The sequence below is a fragment of the Poecilia reticulata genome, linkage group LG7 (assembly GCF_000633615.1).
Source record: "Poecilia reticulata strain Guanapo linkage group LG7, Guppy_female_1.0+MT, whole genome shotgun sequence".
In the NCBI taxonomy this organism is placed as follows: domain Eukaryota; kingdom Metazoa; phylum Chordata; class Actinopteri; order Cyprinodontiformes; family Poeciliidae; genus Poecilia; species Poecilia reticulata.
Genome location: NC_024337.1, coordinates 28,326,922 through 28,345,015, shown reverse-complemented (window position 1 = coordinate 28,345,015; position 18,094 = coordinate 28,326,922). Strand labels below are relative to the sequence as shown.

At 42.2% G+C, this 18,094-nt stretch overlaps 2 protein-coding genes across 5 annotated transcripts; both read left to right on the top strand.

Annotated features, from left to right (window-relative positions):
- The first annotated feature begins 1,637 nt into the window (after positions 1 to 1,637).
- On the top strand, positions 1,638 to 6,631 carry LOC103467290 (protein FAM107B). Of its 2 annotated transcripts, none has more exons than XM_008413536.2 (5): positions 1,638 to 1,869; positions 3,253 to 3,280; positions 4,624 to 4,774; positions 5,012 to 5,156; positions 5,929 to 6,631. In XM_008413536.2, the coding sequence occupies exons 1-5, from the start codon at positions 1,846 to 1,848 to the stop codon at positions 6,031 to 6,033; spliced, it is 453 nt and encodes a 150-aa protein (XP_008411758.1). In that variant the 5' UTR covers positions 1,638 to 1,845; the 3' UTR covers positions 6,034 to 6,631. The 2 variants fall into 2 exon arrangements, with proteins under 2 accessions (XP_008411758.1, XP_008411757.1); XM_008413535.2 differs by lacking the exon at positions 1,638 to 1,869 and adding an exon at positions 1,889 to 2,753.
- A 1,645-nt stretch (positions 6,632 to 8,276) lies between these two features.
- On the top strand, positions 8,277 to 18,094 carry inavaa (innate immunity activator a). 3 transcript variants are annotated; one of them, XM_008413539.2, is made up of 10 exons: positions 8,277 to 8,360; positions 12,922 to 13,013; positions 13,509 to 13,642; positions 13,777 to 13,899; positions 13,996 to 14,230; positions 14,310 to 14,357; positions 14,525 to 14,729; positions 14,923 to 15,072; positions 15,781 to 16,435; positions 17,442 to 18,094. In XM_008413539.2, the coding sequence occupies exons 2-10, from the start codon at positions 12,950 to 12,952 to the stop codon at positions 17,532 to 17,534; spliced, it is 1,707 nt and encodes a 568-aa protein (XP_008411761.1). In that variant the 5' UTR covers positions 8,277 to 8,360; positions 12,922 to 12,949; the 3' UTR covers positions 17,535 to 18,094. The 3 variants fall into 3 exon arrangements, with proteins under 3 accessions (XP_008411761.1, XP_008411762.1, XP_017161072.1); XM_008413540.2 differs by lacking the exon at positions 8,277 to 8,360 and adding an exon at positions 8,376 to 8,472; XM_017305583.1 differs by lacking the exon at positions 8,277 to 8,360 and adding an exon at positions 11,150 to 12,495.

Sequence of the window (18,094 nt, the reverse complement as noted above, 5' to 3'; positions counted from 1 at the left end):
GTAAAGAAAGGGAGGGAGGACTTTAGGAATGAACAAAGAAAAAAAGAAAATGGAAGATGTAAAGGTAGTGACGCAGGAGCCTCAAAGCGGAGTTGTTTTTTTTTATGGCGTTGAATTCTTTATCTAGACTTAATCAGAGCTGGACGATACTGAAACTAAAGTCGGCCATCTTTTCCAGACTTTGGGAACTCTGTCCAGGTGTCCTCGCTTTTCCTCGGCTGTGGTTAGATCAGAATCGCCTCTGGACTCATTGTCCATCGTGAGGCCCGAAGCAAAGCTCGGGCCCAACCAGAACTAGTATATCTGATCAATTCATCACTTCTGACCACAGCACGAAGCGTGGAGGCCCTGTGAGGGTTGTTGTTTCTCGCCGGCTGCTCACCGCCACGGAGGCTGCAGGGCGCTTTTCCTATCATCTCCGACCGGAGCAGAGCCCAACTCAGGTCGGATCAAATAAGATCACTGTGTAGGTTATAACAGAGAGACAGACAGACAGACACTCATCATTCACTCACACACGCGCTCTCCATTCTCACTGTGGGGATTACCCACTTCCGCAACCGGATTAAAAGGTAACGGCCGCGTGGAATTGTGGGACATAAGTAACAAACTGAAGGACATCGCCCTCTTGTGGTCATTGATGAAAACAACCTGATTTAATTTTTAATTATTTTGTTTACTTAAAAAAGAAATCACGCTAAGAATTTTGAGTTCTATAGAAAGTAGAAGGAAACAAAAACAAAATACATGAGATGAATTTGTTACAGTAAACCACAGTACATCCAACCACAATGAAACGTAAAACGTTTATTTCTTTATTGGTGTAAACATTTTATTTCTGACTTTATATCAGCGTTTGCAAAGGACATTGATATACAAAATATGTGAAAAGTCAAAACTTAATGGGAGAAAGAATAATTAAAAATAAAACAGAACTATTTTTTTCTTTTTTATTAAAAAGGCACAAAAACTATTTAGATGCAAAAGTATATAAACAGCAACTAATTACTAATTACAAGTATTGGTGCTAATTATTTGGGAATAACTATTATGATAAGGAAAGAAAATTAGAAAACTGTATATCTACAAGAAAATTTTTTAAATATATATATTTTTAAAAAAGGAAGCAGCAGCGTAATAACAAATACACCATACAAGTATGTAGTAAAATAGTAAAATATAATAATGCCTTAGATAATGGAATAATTTGCTTAGTTGTTTGCTGTAGAAAATATCAGTCAACAGAGCCGCAAAACAGGCCTGACAAGATGTCAACACAAATGACATCTGCTGAATCATTTTCCTCTTATCGTTATTTTCAATTCAATTTGAGAAAAAAAAAAAATCATCAATTCAACTTTAACACAGAACATACCAAAACGTTTGGGATTTGCAACAGAACAGCCAGGTTAGAAAGGATTTTACCATCTTTAACTTGGTGTGGGGACTTAAGGGGGAGGTTAATTGTTCCAGCCCAAAAGCCACATTTACCAGGTAACCGCTGCAGTTCTTTGAGAAAGGAGTCAACTGATAATAGCCCAGCTCCACATTAGTTTTAAGCTGTATTTGCGTCTGAGGTAATTAACTTATCTGGGATTGTGAGCCCTGTGGGGGGTTGTGAGGTAATCTTGAATGGCGTAATAAGATTTGAGAGTCTACTACCACCGAGTGCTGCTAGCAGCACACCGAACCTTTGGGTCCCTCACCAACAACGACATGGTGACCTTGAATGGAGGAAAGAAACAGATCGGACTGAGCGAGGTCGTGGGACTCCTTTTAATGATGGATTGAACCTGAAGCGCCGTGACTGGGACGGGGGAAACAGTGGAGCTCCATCATCCTGCCATGGATGGATCAGGTGTTAAAAAAGTGAGTTACTGCTGGCCGTTTTCTTAGATCGCAGTCGCGGAGTAAAGGGAGAGGTCAGCGTCTGGTCCGGTGACCATCTGCCTGACGTTTGGCTGACTTTTGGTCAGCTCACATTGAGTTGCAGTAATTGTGAGATGAGAGAAAATATTACATCTGTTCCTTATGTAAATGACATGTGTCTGTGCTGCTGTTTTTAATCAATATCTTAAAAAAATTAAATGTGTATTGTCCTTTTAATAATCTACATAATTCCTTGATTTGATTTGTTGCACTGGAGAACTTATACTAGTAATTTAGCATAAAAAACATAGCCAACCTAACTTTACTTTTAACCTACCGAACATAACAAGGCTGTCGGCATGGCATTCCAACTGTACATCAGGATGTTTACTTTTTTTTTTTTTAGACTTTTAAAATAAACAAATGCATTCAAATTTCAGCCTTTCAGCTTCAACGCATGCCTATCCAAAGAACCAAAACTCACAGGATGTGTTACTCTGTCCATTTTTTGTTTTTGTTTTTGCTAAATTAGATCCTCAGTTTGCTCCAATGCAATGTGTCCCTGTCATCAAAAGATGTAAATCAGACGGACTACGTTATCTGTGGGACTCTCCTGCAGGTTTGGGCCTGAACAATGACTTCTATCAGATCAGACACCTGACACTTTATCTCTCAGCTCAGCTTTCTTGCAGCGGGCCATGGGGAGAAACAGGATAGGGAGGGTTACTGTGTGTGTGTCCACGACAGAAAAAGTGAAAGGCACAATCCCTGGAGACAAAAAGCCAGAGGATTATTATGCTCAGCAACGGGGCAGTTTTCCACAGAAACTTCTTCAACAAAAAAACCAATTGGTTGCTCCGACTTTGAAGCTGGCTGCTCAGACAGTAAGTGCCATCTGCCGTCCGCTTGGCGTGATCCTCTTCCTTCATGTTATCTGATTTCAGTGCACGGGCTCGGGGTCACTGTCTGATTGTGTAACAGAGGCTTTTATACAGCATGCTGCTTTGTTTGGCACTGGAATACATGAGGAATATGTAAACTATATTCTTGCTTTGTGTGAAGACCGTCGGACCAAAGCGACACGCGCCTGTGCCTGTGAAGAGGCCTGTTATATCACCTCTGTAAACAAAGCTGAACTGCTTAAGCAGCACGGCAGCCGCTGTCTTTTTTAGCCTTTATCTAATTAGATCTTTTATCCAAGAAGATGCACGAAACAGAGATGATTTAACTCGACCCTTCTGGCTCAGCAGAGCAGGGCCATGCTTTACAATGTGTTAGATTGTAAAAAAAATAAAATAAATAAATAATAATAATAATTTACCTGAAATATTATTAACCTGATTGTTTTCTGTCTGCCTCTCTCTCTCATTTCAATTTTCACAGAAACCAGGATATGGAAATCACAAAAGAGGTATCATAAAGCACAGGGTGTAAAGTATTTTCAAAGGGCCAAAAAGGGGGTCCACTGGGTGTCTTGTGTCTTGGGGCGGTAAACAACAACTAAGAGCCATATCAGAATGTTTTTTATGCAAAAAGTGTTGCACACTATGAAGGGGAAAAATATGCATGGGCACAAATAAATACTTGACAAAATTAGAAACCTGCTTTTGCCTCTCTTAAATTCCCATATATGTTGAATATAAAAGTGCTCCTGTGTCTGGCTTTGTCTATTATGTTACTGTAATATATGGGGGACTGTGGATGGGGCAGTTAGTGATGAACACTGACAGTCGCCACATGATAAAGGAGAAAAATTAGTTTAAGTATGTAAAAAAAAACTGTTAAGTAGTGTAAATATGAGTGGGACCATGATTATTTTAGTTATCAATCACTCTATTGATTATTCTACTGATTAATTGGCTAAACGTTTTTGGCAAATTCTGCAGATTTTTCATTTAATCTGTAGAATTAAATACGCTTCTTTCATATAGCATCAAAAACACTTACAAAATGCAAACAAACACCCTTATTCCTCTTTTAAGTAAAAAAATACAATAACATCATTTAGTGCATCTTGAGTTATTAAGATGCACTTAATAACTCACACTTTGCACACTTTTTTGCTAAAGTGTGCAAAAAAAATACTTTTAACATAAGCATGTGAAAAGTTCAGCCCTTTCTTATCAACTTAATATCAATACAACGTAGGCTGATTATATTTTACATTAACCAATTAATAAAGTCATTACAGTATATGAACCGGGTAATGCTAAAACTGCTGTTTCTGGGTGGAAAATATTTACAGATTAAGGTTTTTTAATCTTAAATGTACATATAGTCGCACAGTTTTGGCTTAATTACTGCTCTGAATATGTTGTTCTTTTGCCAAATGTCCTCTTTCTGAGTCTGTAAAGTCCAGTTAATGATTAACTGATTATTAAATTAGTTAACAAGTATTTCAGTAATCAATCTGATTAATCTTTTTGGCCCTTAAAATTACACAGCGGGGGGGAAATATTTGGCTAATACTAAAAGAAATTGGCAGAGAAAACAAAATTTAGGTGACGTTTTTATTTATTTATTTCATTTTTATTGTGTACTGGATTTGAGGCATGGACTGAGCTAAGTAACTAATCTAGCAATAAAACAAGGTGGGTGTTAGACTGGTAATAGATAGTTATCTTTATCATTTACTACTAAATTAGAACACTACAATCTGCAAGTTTATTCTAGTGCACATTCAAACTAAGCATGGTTTTAGCATTTCCAAGCTGTCTAAGCACTAACTTTGAAATCTTCTCAACTGTTCCTTAGAGATGCCCGCTGGAGCTTTGCCTCTGGCTCATAATTCTGCAGCCGACGGCAGCGGATCAGAAATCATTCAGCTCAGAAAAATCAACGGCTCCTCAGCAGAGACGCCGAGCTACCAGCACCTCCACCGGGAGCTGCTGCTCAGCCACAAACGGTAAGTGAAGTAACTATGACGTTTTCTCTTAGCATGTGTGCCAGTGGTGTGTTTGTCAACCTGTCTTGTGTTAATTCAAATTTATTTCTGGGCTCTCATGCCAGAAACTGCCCTAATCTGCCTTCACATTTGGTTACATCGTGGGCCGGCCCTCGGTCAAACACCGGCTGCACGATGCTGTTAGCGTGTCTGGTTGTTTCTTGTCTGAGTGAACGCTCTATGGTTGTGGCTGCTCAGGGGCCTGCTGCTGGAGGAGAAGCCAGAACTGAAGCGGGTTCTGGAGCAGCGCAGACTGGAGCTGCACAGGGAGGAGGAGATGGCCCAACGACGGCCCTCCGACCTGGAGACGGAGCTCCGAAAGAGGCAGCAGAAGCTGCAAGAGGTCAGGAACTGAGAGACCGCCGAGACGTGATTCCCCAGACTGTTTATCTCTGCAGCGCTTCACAAAATGTGTTCAGTTTATTGGGATTTTAAATCAACGTCAAAAACAAGGAAGAATCCAATCGTGAAGTGGAAGTGGCCATGTTTTCTTTTTCCAAATTAAAGCCTGGAAACTGTGGTGTGCATTTTAATTCACCACTCTTATGTCTGATAGATCCAAATTATTTCTGAAGCCACTTGTTTAATAAACAGGAAGCTGGCCCTGCTGTAATTTGGCATAAACCAATTGTGGTTGGGTCATAAGACAATATTCCAAGCTTTGAACTCCTCGGGGGGGAATCGTTCAATTCATCGCCCTTGAAAAATGAACAACAGCAAACACAGCAAGATGATTGGTATAGCGAGCTGAATCGACATGAGTTGATTTGCAATACTGGAAGAAAAACAGGATCAAAGTTTAATCATGTGTTAGAATGGTCTAGTCAAAGTGTGGATTCGATGGAGAATCTCTGCTGACACTTAAAAACGAATGCAAGTTGAGACATAAACCTAAATAGTTGCAGATGCCATCACTTAAAAAAGCAAATAAATAATATTGAAACTCGTATATTATTTTCCTTCCACTTCACAGTCCTGTCCTACTTTGTGTTTGTCTATCCCATGTAATCTCTGCATCAAAAAACATTGAAATTTGTGGAATTTCTCAACAAAATTTCATGTCAAAGTTGTTACTTGTTTTTTTTCTCTGTGTCCAACTCAACTTGTTTTTGCAGTATGAGCAGGAGGAGATAAGGCAGCGGGAAAACCAGAACAAGATCCCAGAGTTTGTTCGCGTCAGAGAAAACCTGAGGCGCACGCAGACGTTCGATCAGCCCTGACCCACTCCCATCAGCCAGTGCGGCCTCTCACCGTTGTGGCCCTAAAAATGTTTTTTGCTCACAGCCTGCTGAGCTGCAACAACAAACCAGAGACACCGGCGTAATTTAACATTTGCTAATCCGCTGCTAATTGTAATGAAAAATGTATTTCTGGAGGCTAAAACTTTGTCCATCTTTAAAAAAAAAAAGTTTTGTTTTTTTTTAAACTCATTCACAGTTTTGTTCTTGGTGAGGGGTGAAGTGTTCAGTTATTTTTCTTTTTTTGTTTGTGTTACTAAAAATGGTGGATTATTATTGGCAGAATGAAGGCAACAATGTTCTGATTCTGAATGTTTTTTATATTTTTTATGTTTACTAATTTGCCTGTTCCATCGTCAGTTTTCTGTTTCAGTCATAATATCACCATGTCATGTTATATCAGATCCCTTAAAAGAAATATTTTCGACAGTACTGTTTTATATTAGTAACTCCCAACATTACAAAAAAAAATACAAGTTTGTTTACTTGTTTCTGTCATGGCTTTTTGATTTTTAGTTTGTCTGTGTGTATGTGTGAGCGAGAGAGAGTGATGTGGAAATAAAAGGTTTTATTGTTTGGACTTCTGTACCAGAGCTATTGAAAGCAGCATTGATTTGCAGGCAGGTCCTGTCCCTCTGGACTCTCCTGGTTCTTTCACAGGGATGTGGGACTTCGTTTAATTAGCTAATCTTTTCATTCCATCGTGGGTTGAGAGGAGAAAGGACCGGCCATCTGCTGGAGGCTTTCAGGAATGTGCAAGCTGGGAATGCCCCAGGGTCTAGTTAAAGCACTGGAGACATTCTGGATGTTCACAGACAGCTCCAGCTTAGGGTCCAAATCGATCTTGTAGAGTTATTTTTTGGAGCATTTCAGAGGCAAATTCAAGACATAATTCATTGGACAATTCTTTGAACCTCATAATCATGACTGAATCTGACAGTATGACTTTAAACATAGAAATATAACCTTGAATCACATAGTTAGCGATATATATGTTATGACTGAATCTTATAATTGTGACTTTGAAAGTTTAAATTATTACATAATGAAGTCATAGAATTACATTTTATTTTTTTCTTTTGGACTTTAAAGCATTAATTGATACTTAAAGTTGTGGCCAATGAATTTATTATCACCTAGTGGAAGATTTCCAATTCTATAAATTAGCAGAAGGACCTTTGACATGCATTTATATGTATTTAGACAACAGATTTTTTTTATTGTTTTAAAAAAATCAAATTTTAAAGATTTAGGGACTCAAAAATTATGACTACAAATATGCTCTCTCTAATATCTTGAAGGGAAAAGAAGATCAGTGGGGTGAAAAGATGACATCTGGTCTGTTTGTGTACATCTTATTTATATTATTTTATTTAAAACTGCCCCTCGTTGTAATTCTTTTGAAAGTAAAACATGTAGATCCACAGCAATCATGTTTTGTTGGGCTGTTTAGTAAAGACGGCTGCTTAAGGAAATGAGATTGGACCTCTTTATGCTGGATTCTCTTACTTGTATTACTCATGATAACTCTCGTGGCAAAACACAAAGTTGCACTTTGGCACACAGCTTAGCTCCATTTAAGTCCTGGAAATAAATGTCTGAAAAGAAAACTGGCCTACTAAAAATCTGTAGACAAAAGTCTTACGAAAAAAAAATCGTAAATGTGTTTTAAGTTGATTTTGCTGTTATTATAATTATAATTATTTATATCATCCCAATTAAACGTTGGAGTCGAGCATTTGGGCTCCATTTATTTACGTAAAGTAACTTAAATCCAGTGAAGACCTTTCAGCGCCCCGGTAAAGAAACGAGGTTAGTGCTTTATTATTCCCCACTACTTACTCGCCAGCTGTTCGTGTTTCAGTGAAACTAGTGTCTACCTCAGACCCACTCTTCTTCTTTTGTGCCTCTTTTCAATTAAAAGCCCCCTCCTCTTCTCTGCAGACAGACGCGTGCCTGGGAAGTCAGCGGAGCTGGACGAAACCATTTCAAACAGCAGAAGCGGGGATTGAGGTTAAAACAAAAGTATATGCACAGATAATTCAAAGTACCTAAAATTATTTAAAAAAAATAATAAAGCGTATCAAAAATAGTAAAAGGAGATGTTATATTTGTAATAGTCGCTTTGTAATAACTATTATTTGTTTAAATAAGAGTCCGGATGATTCCCCCTCCCCCCCTCGTGGGGAGTGGAGTTGTCCTGCCTGAGCAGATGTCCCAAGCGCTCCTCACATCCAGCCGGAGAAAGTCTTTAAAGCTGCTGCGGCTGCAGAGAGGATGCTGTAGAGGAGAACAACATAAACTACCTGGTAGGAAAAAACTATTTTCTGTAGCTTAATAATAAAATCTAAACGGTACGACCGGAAGAATCCATGAAAAGGACGAGGAGGGTGAAGTTCGAGCTCTTTAAGTAACTTAATGGTAAGGAAATTAAGCTGTTGGAAACCGGAGGTATAAGAACTTATATCGGAGAAATAAACTTTCATACAATGAGCCTGGTTATATTAGACTTTTAACAACATGCAATTTGTCTAAATGAAGGCTAACAGTCGTAATTTACATTTTATAGCCATTTTTAACTCCACAGAGTGGATTGCAATCGCTTGAAGTCAATATAATGTCTCCTCTTAGTATATTAGCACTTTGGATCTACACTGGATTCCATTACTTGTTGCGTATTTATGTTGACTTTTGATTATTTTAAACGCTGAGTATTGAATACAGCACTTTTTTTCCTGTTAATATTTATACTAAAACATCAGTTTTAACACTTCTTTGGTAATTTGTTCAGAAAGGCAGCAAACATATAATACAACAGCCTTGGAATACATATTTACAACAGTGCATTATTTAGAAAATGATTGTGCATTTTGTGGTATCCGCACAAAAACAAACTATTAAAAGGGTGCAAAAACTTTAAGAAACGAGTTTGCGCAGCTATTAGTCAATAAATTAGATGCACATCCAAGTTATTTCTCACTCCATCCTACTCATCTTGTTTGTATAATCTACGCCCATCGAAGGATTTACTTATTTATTTTTTTTATCCTGTTTGGAACAGTTGAATCAGCTAAAAGCAATAAAAATAAAAAACAGCATGGTCAAATTGTGCTGTAAATAAATGCGAGTTAGTCACTGTTTGCTGTCTGCTGAATGAAATGTGGATGTTTTCACTCTCTAGGACTCCTGTGGAGCAACAGGCGGTTTTGTTTGTGCCTGTTTGTCTCCTCAGCAGCAGAATAAACAAGATCTCCTCTATTCCACATGTTAACAGATGGGAAGTGTTGTCCCCCAACACCTCTGGGCTGTTATTATTGCCACTGGAGCGCCCTGCCTCTTTTGACTTTATTTTTTTGTGACTGTGCTGAGCTGTAACTCCATCCGACCGGTGACCTGAAGTGGCCGCTCTGTCCGAGGCCTCAGAAAGGACGCTGGCCTAGAGGGACAGCGTTCGATCCGTCAGCCTCTGGAGAACAATGACGCCAGTCTCTTATTGGACAGAGGTCTGGAGAGCATATGGCCATCGGAGGCTGGCACGGTGCTTAATTATTACTGCTGTTGGCTGCTCACAGGAACAGTTTGTGAACTTCTTGTCTTTACGGCCTCCTTGCTGCCTCTTGATTCGATATCTCTGCAAACTTCTGTCTTCCTCGTGCCTCCTTTCGTAATCCAACACCTCCTCCCTTCTCTCTGCCGCTCCCCCACGTCCGTGCACTTCTCTCCTCCAGCGGCCCGTGCTTCGTTCGCATGGAGCTGGATCCCCTGATTTTTTTTTTTTTTGTTGTTGTTTTTTTTTTTGCTGGATGGATTTTGGCTTTCCGTCAGGCTGAAATAAAAGCGAGCTGTAAAGTCGTTTGGGTTTTCTCGCATAGTATCAGCATTCAGCAGGAAAATCTTAATTATAGGGTTCCAGCAGGGCCCGGATCTGGTTTCATGCGAGCCTCGCTGCTTCCTCAGTTGAGACTGGTCCCCGTTGGTAATTCCAGGCCCGACCACAGTGGTAATGAGCAGAGCGGTGGTGGCTGCGATCCAGCGGCCCGCAGCTCCGAGGGGCTCATGGGAAAGGGCGGTGTGGGAAGTCTGGGAGACAGTAAGTGCGCATCGCGATGTCTTGTCATAAACATCAACTTCCGTGGATGTTACGCCGTCGCGGGCCAGTGAACTGTGAGGACGGGGGTTGCTTTCATCCTTCCACGTGTTTACAGATCGTCATCATCAGCGAAGACGGCACCGTCCCACCAATTAAGATGTTTGTGACTCCATCAGTGGGGTCGGCAGGGTGGAGGCATTGCTATCACCAGGATCCCAACTAGGTTTTTTTTTTTTTTTGGACTCTGACTGCCAGAACGATTTCAACACTCCTGCAGCTTCAGGTTCCTACAAACTCTATGACAAATCAGCATTTTGGCAATACGATGCAACTCCATCCCCAAACCCATCCACCCACTCAGCCACTAGCTCACTCAGCCCAGACCCTCCAACCACAAACTCTTGTGAAACTCTTCAGACACTTATGAGGTGTAAGTGGGGTAAATCCCACACTACCCAGCCTGTGGCTTGATTCATGTTGACTTCTTCAGCTTTTGGGATTGCTGCAACATGGAGCCATGTGTCTGCGAGAGCAACATTCCCCCCTGTCTCCCCCAAAAAATCCCCACGCCTAAAACTCCACACAGCTCTCCTTCCCAACGAGCCTGAGCTGTCAGCAGATACTGCGGCGGCAGCAGATTTCCGAGGGCCCCGGTCGGCTGATTCGGGTCTTTTGTTGCCGAGTTGTTTTACTGACTCAAGCTGCCGAGCCTTTGCCTCATTGTGATCGCCGGCTGCGTCAGTTCACATGAGCTGCCGTAATGAATGGGTCGGAGCAGTGGGACGCACAATAATATCCTGTCACAGAGTATCCTGATTCACACGGGCTATGAGTCTTCCTCATAGCTACAGGAAAGGGCCTGATATCAATCTCCAAACACAGCAGTTCAGACAGGAGCTTCGGATTAGACGCTGAAGCTTCAGCGACAGTCTGCATGCCGTCTGACTTTGTCAGCCCTCCTCCCATCCTGAATCTCTGACGACTGGAGGGTTTGTTTACTTGATATTAACACAGAGGCTGCTTTGTGTGCGGTATTAATAGGAAAACAAGAGTCATGCTTTAAAACAGGGCCAACCCAAGATCTTTCGAGGCCCTGAGCTCAGAATGATTTGGGGCCCTCTTCCTGTTGAGCCCATCAGTAAACCACCAAAGATCTTCTAATGTTGATTCATTGTCCATTTACTCCCCTAGTTTCGTGGTTTAATCATAAGCCGACAATTCAATTTTCCAAATCACAAAATTTGTTTTCACTAAGCTTAAAAATAGCCACTTGGCATTCACTTAAAAACAAAAAAAAAAAACAACTAATGCTGTAGTGACAAGTCTAATTCTCTGGTTTTAATTCTTTTGGTTTTCTGCAGCCTTTTCAGACTCGGTGGAGGAGGAACGTCAAGTCATTGTGTTTACAAACGCAGAACACCATCAGTAGTTTGAGATGTTTTGCAAACTGTGAACATAAAATGTCATAATTACTCAGGTTTTGAAGTATAATGCTGCCACCACTGTTTAAAACTTGGATCCAGTTTTAAAGAATTCTGAAGGATTCCTAAATAGTTTTAAGAATTGTCAGAAATCTTTGTAGCAAACTTGTCCTTGACAGATTTTCAAGCCCCCTTCTGGCTTGGAGGTCCAGATTATCCTAAAATTTTACTTATTAGCTTTGGGCACAAGCTACTTTGAAACATGCTTATGTTTAGCTTTATTAACTCATTTGAATAGTTAAATTTAGCAGGTCTAGAATTTGTCGTCCTTCCCCACTTGGGGTCACGATTCAGAAAGTGTGGAGTCTTCAAAGCTTAAATTTGAAAGTAAGTAAGTAATTTGAAAGTTTGGAAGTTGAGATGAAAGTAATAAATTGAGATGAGAGTGATAAACTGGCTGCCATTACTTAACTAACTCCGTGGAAATCAGGGCTACCATCTCCTCCCCGTGACTTATGAGGATGAAAAGCTGAAAGGTTTGGGAACTACCGGTTTAAAAGAAATGAAAATAAAAAGAACATGAAGAGTACATTTTCTCTCTGATCTCTTCACATCCTCCTGGCCTTGTTTCAGCTCTACAGAAAAATATCTTGTTGTTCTTCCCGTTTTCCTCCGGTTGTTGCCTCGCTCAGCAGCCTCTCCTTGCTGACTACCCGTCACATGCTCTCTGAGTAGCGGCGATGCAGCCGAGCAGGACGTGAACAGCAGCTCCGCGGAGTGTTTGGGTGAAACGGAGAAGCTTCGCGCCGTGCAGGGATCTTGTGATGAGATGCTGCATGATCGAGGACATTCTTCCACTTCAAAGCCCCCCAGAGGATTCTGGGGACACTGGTTGAATAGACACCGAGGGAGGGGTGCAGAGAGGGGGAACAGGTGCAGAAAGGGAGGGTGTAGGGGGGGTGTGGGGGGTCACTCTCGCTGCCATCTGCTTTCTGTTTTGGTTTTGAGGTTCTTTAAACGCCCCGCAATACGACTCGCGCTGACACGCTCCCCTGGCCAGTCGCCCCGTGCCCCGTAACCATGGCGCCACGATTCAGATTGACCCCTGCACATGTGCCGAGTCAGCCATGGGGGTCTGCATCTTTTGTGACCGGCCATGGGAGAGAAAATGAAGAGGAGGGGGAGGTGGGAGACGGAGACAAGGGCGTAAAAAGAGCACCCGCCAGTCATTCACTTTTGTTAAGTAAAGCAGCAGAGGGAGGAGATTTGAAGCCATGTGGCTGGAAAACCCAGGAAGATTCTCTTAAGTGAGCCGTCCTATTTTTCTCTCAACTCATTTCGCTTTGCTTATCTCAACAGGTGATCAACTTGAGAACTGACAGTCAAGATGACAGCCATTGAGAGCAAAGAAGAGATCAGCGACACAGACAGTGGGATTATCTTGCACTCTGGTAAGGACAACACCGAAGAGGAATCCAATATCAGCACAGTTCACACTTCATTGTTCACATGATTAAATCAGGATAAAGTCACTGCTGCTAGGGAATCGACGTCTTCACGTCGTCTCAAACAAAAACTACAATAGTCATATTTTATAGTGCAAGTTAAGGTAGCATAGAAGTGTAGAGCGGAAGGAGAAGGACGCATGGTTTTTAACATCTTTATTACAAACTAGTGTGAACAGAACGACTCATGGTTTGGGATGGGCATTCTTTACTCAAATATCTCAAATTAAAATCGAGTGCCACTAGTTAGTAAAAATAGTCCACCTGTGCGTCACTGAATCTCAGTAAAAAAAAAAAGAAAAAAACAGCTGTTCTGTGAACGTCTTGGGGTTTCTGGAAAACATTATTGAACAAACAGCATCATGAAACCCAAGAAACACCCCTGGAAATCGGTTTACTGGTGCCCTCCTAGCTAAGATGTTGTGTTTGTAATTGCTGCAGGCCCAGACAGCCCCACCTCTCCGTTGAAGGACCCGACCACTCACACCAGAGCCCTGAAACTGAAGCATCAGTCTCTGGAAGAGCGTCTGGAGCTCTGCCTGCTGGAGCTTCGAAAACTCTGCATCCGGGAGGCGGTAAGTGACCCCCTGGAAACTCAGTAGTTCAATGTTTTAGCTAACATTCTCTCTAAACAGACACACCATATTTCACTTCCTATCGTGAGACTTATTCTTGTCTCGTCGTCGGACATTCTGCATTGCCTCCACAGGAACTGACTGGCTCAATCCCCTCAGACTTTCCTCTGCTGCCCGATGAGAAGCCGCCTCGGGTCAGGAGGAGGATCGGAGCGTCTTTCAAGCTGGACGAAGGTCTGATCCGTCGGGACCAGCAGGTACCAAATACCACCTCACCGGTCCTCACTGTGAATGGACAAAGAGAATAAGCAGGGGGGGGGTGAAATAAGTTTCCATGTTTCGCTTTATCCCAGGATCCAGAGTTACAAGCTCTGGAAACCGACTTGGCAGTTCAGCGGCAGATTTACGAGGCGGCCCGAAAACTCTCCCTCGAAGAGAACCTCAGCAAACCACAGAAGAAGAGCCGGCTCCAGCAGTGCAAAAGGGAAGAGAAGAAAGTGAAGGATCTGCAGGAGGCCGTTTTCCAGCACAGGATCAAGAGTGAGTGCAACTCACCGTGCATCTCCATCTCAAGCAGCCCGAGTAAAGGTGAGTAACGCCACTGCCCCCCGGAGGACGAGCTGCGCAATGCAGGGAGTGTGACGAAGATGCGTCATCTTCTCTGCAGATACGTCGGATGACAGCTCCCTTTCTGATGTGGTGGCTCTGGATGATGGTGAGTTTTACACATCTGTTACCGAGGTAACATCACACTGTAAAACAGACTCTGAAATAAACAGAATATGACCTTTAAAATTTTTGATTTAAAAAAAAATAAATTTCATTTTTAGACTCTGTAAGATAAAAACATTTTCTTTGTTGTTTTTTTGCTGTTCTCTCCAGATGTAGATTCGTCTTGCCCACTCTCACCTCCAGTGTTGGACACCTCAGAGTCAGACCCCCTGCAGTCGCCTCATCAGTCTCCTGGCCCGCTTGCTGTGGAGTTCGAACGCTCCCCAATCCAGAACTCCCCGTGGAAAGAATCCAGTCTGGATCAGCCTTACCAGAGATCAACAAAACCTCAAACACCTAGCAGAAGCAGGTCCAGGTAAGAGAGGTCTGAGACAAATTGAGTCATACCGATTCAACGTCTTCAGGGTTTTTAAAGTTAGTTTTTAAAGGATGTTGGAGCAGAAACACCGTCCCGCTTTACACTGCGAACACTCCTACATGTTTGTGATTTTTTTTAACAGCATGTGTTGTCTTTCTGAGTGTTTTTGTTCCTGCTTTATTGCGTGCAGTAGTCCAGCAGGAGCTCCGGTGTCTGCAGAGAGCTGCAGGATTCCTCTGACTCAGTTCGTCAGGAACTCTGCTTTACGAAACAACCACTCCACCAGCGCCCCCTCCACTCCAGAGCTGCTCGTACGCCGACAGTATTCCCAGTCCTTCAGGTGAACAGACCATTCATGTCCAAAGTAACATTCACAGAGCCTAACAACATGTGCACTGCAGCAGGCTCCTGTAGTATGCTTTATACAAGTCATGTGATGTTCATGTGTCTTAACATTTAATGACTGGACAGGTTTAGCAGACGTAGGGTTCATTTGGAATGAGCTTTTTTGTGAATAGCCTCAAATCTCACGAAGGAGAAATTTTAAAAAGACATTCCTCGATATCACATTTAATGTGATGTGAATACATGACACACAAAAAGCATTTTCTGCCATTTTTTTTCTTCACAAAGCCTGCGTCTCTGCAATGGATGTCATTTTATGGCTGCGTCAGGAAGTGCACACATAGTTAGGTAGATATTAGAAGGTTTATCTCCAAAATCAGAGAAGTGCAGCTGTAATCGGCGGAAGAGAGAAAGCCGAGCAGATGAACAAAGTTTTATCCTTTAATACTTTTTTTGTCATCATTTATGAAAACGAAACATTTTCAGCTAGATCAGAAGTAAAAGAACTCAAAGCCAAATAATAAAAGCCGTGAATTTTCTCTTTTAACGCGTCGTCAAACAGGAAGACAGCTGGTTTGAGGAACATCCTCAGACTAAACCGACAACCGAATAAAAAAAAAAAGAAAAGATACTCGGAAAAATGTGTTGCCATATTTGTTATGCTGGTACTTTTACAGCCAATGATTGTCTTACGTTTCCACAGACTTCCCAAAAAGAAGCTGACTGTCGACATGGAGCGGCTCGGCTCGGAGAGCTGCCGCGGCCGGGTCTGCCCGCCTCTGCAGCCGTGCAGCCCAGAAACCGTGGTGCTCTCTCCAGAGTTCTCCCCTCCACGGCCGTACCAGTGCAGCTCAGAGGACAGCAGCTCAGAGCACTCCTCATCCTCCTCCTTCATCTGCTCTCCAGGAAGGGACAGACCCACCGATATTCCCAAGCTCTGCCCCCCGCCTTACGGATTCCACTTCGGGGCACAGACGAAGGAGCTGTCCTGTTTCCGCGGCCTCCATAAAAGCCCCGGACAGGTCAGACCCACGCCAGGAAACGGGCCTCTGTCGCCTCGAGACACGGACACGGGGAAGGGCTTCCCGACCGCGACTCCAGGGGCTCACAATCTGCAAAGAGGAACTCCGTGCCAGAGGAGCATCCTGAAGCCCCCCCCACCGTACACCAGGTTGGCCCGAACCCCTTCGCTGAAAGACTACCCGAACCACGCCGTCAGGCTGCTGCCCCGGGAGATCGTGTCAGAGGAGCTGAAGTCCTGGCACCAGAGGAATCAGCTGCAGAAGTTCTGGCCGGGCTGTGGAGAACATCAGAGCGTCATGAGCCCCACCTCTCCTCACCTGCCCCCCTTTGAACAGGTCGGTACTGAACAAACACTGGTACCGTTAACATCTGTGTGACTGACAAGGATAAGTAGCCATGCATTGCGTCTGCAGAGCTAAAAATCTTTTGTTTTGTAATTATAGGGAAATTGATACATACTCGCACTAAATTTAATGAATTTACAGTTTTGGATAAATGAGCCATTTATGGCCTAGATTTCTGCTCCTTTTCTGCGTCTATAAAGTAGCAACAACTGTTACATTTTAATTGGAATTTAAATTATTCATTAGAAAATAAGGCACCTTTAATACCTATATATAAAAGAAATTTGACAAAGTAATTTAATGTTTTGAAATTGACCTCTGTCTCTTTAAGAAGCTCCTACTTTTTCTGTCACTCCACCTTCAGCACGTTATCACAACTATGCTTTTCATTATGCCATTTACAACCGAATGAGACAGAGTAGTAGCCTGTATGATGAACTACTTCACCACCAGGTGTTTTCTAATTGTTGCTGCTGCTAGTCTGGAGGAGCCGGGTGGTGAATGTGCGATTGAGGGGTTCTCTGTGACAAAGAAACTCGACTGGAGGGCACAGCCTCCCTGATTATCTTCCCAACAACCCTGACCAGCTTCCTTGTCCCGGATGAAGAAAAACATCCCCACAGCATGACTCTGCCACTACCATGTTTCACTGTGGGTGTCATGTATTCAGGATGGTGGGGTGTGTTAACTTTCTGCTACACATAGTGTTTAGCATGTTAGCCAAGTAATTGTGTCTACTTGGCTTGCAGTAAACTGGACAGTTTTCTGTACTTCCAGAAATGACACACAGATAACATTAACAGTTTCTTCCACCTATAATTATCCATCTGCTTGGGTTCATCCATCACATAAGATCCTCTAAAACTACGTAGATGACGTAGTTTGTAAAATTAGAAAATCGCGGCGTATGAACATCTGTATCATGTCATGACATGATAAATGACACGATGTTTAGCATCTGCCGAGTGTGTCACTGATGTGATGGCCTTTTCCTCAGGGTTCGGGTAACCTGGTCCTCCAGAGAGCCGCAGACGGGACTCCAGTCCAGTGGTTTGTGGCCGAGGACGCTGAAATCGTGAGCCAGGTGTAACCTGCACCTGTCCAGCTCATTCCCGTTTATTTATCTGTATTTATTGTGACTTTAGACTCTCTGTGAGATTGTTGACACGGTGCAGAAAAGGTGGACCTGTTGGTACCATTATGGTAATTATTTATAATTTAAGGTAAGGTGGAACGCCAGCTTTATTTATTTTAGGTCTTATTAGACTGTAGCTAAAGCGAGGCTCATGCAATCTTAAAAGATTTGTTAAATGGACCATAGATTGTTTTTTTTTTTCTTTGTGGCTGGCACACATTTTTATACACAAACGCCCCCTCCTGTAACCATTATAGGTTTTCACATTAATATAATTTTTGACTATATTTATTTAAGTTTTTCCCTTGCAAAATAGATTTATAACAATTTTGAGACCTTATTGGACCTAAATAAATGTTTTTTTTTTGTATTTTTATGACTTGCTGACATCCTTAAACAGTGGTTTGATTAATGTTTTAACTGCAGTATGCCGTGCTCTTACTAACCGCATGATTGTGTGAGTGTTGAGAATTATTTTTTTTTGTGGATATTTATAATAAAACATTTAAAAACAA

Coding starts and splice junctions, on each gene's coding strand:
- LOC103467290 (XM_008413535.2), top strand. CDS start 2,568: ATGGGGAGAAACAGGATAGGGAGGGTTACTGTGTGTGTGTCCACGACA. Junction 2,754..3,252: donor TGAAGCTGGCTGCTCAGACA/GTAAGTGCCATC, acceptor CAATTTTCACAG/AAACCAGGATATGGAAATCA. Junction 5,157..5,928: donor GGCAGCAGAAGCTGCAAGAG/GTCAGGAACTGA, acceptor TTGTTTTTGCAG/TATGAGCAGGAGGAGATAAG.
- inavaa (XM_008413539.2), top strand. CDS start 12,950: ATGACAGCCATTGAGAGCAAAGAAGAGATCAGCGACACAGACAGTGGG. Junction 13,643..13,776: donor AACTCTGCATCCGGGAGGCG/GTAAGTGACCCC, acceptor TTGCCTCCACAG/GAACTGACTGGCTCAATCCC. Junction 14,730..14,922: donor CCTAGCAGAAGCAGGTCCAG/GTAAGAGAGGTC, acceptor TATTGCGTGCAG/TAGTCCAGCAGGAGCTCCGG.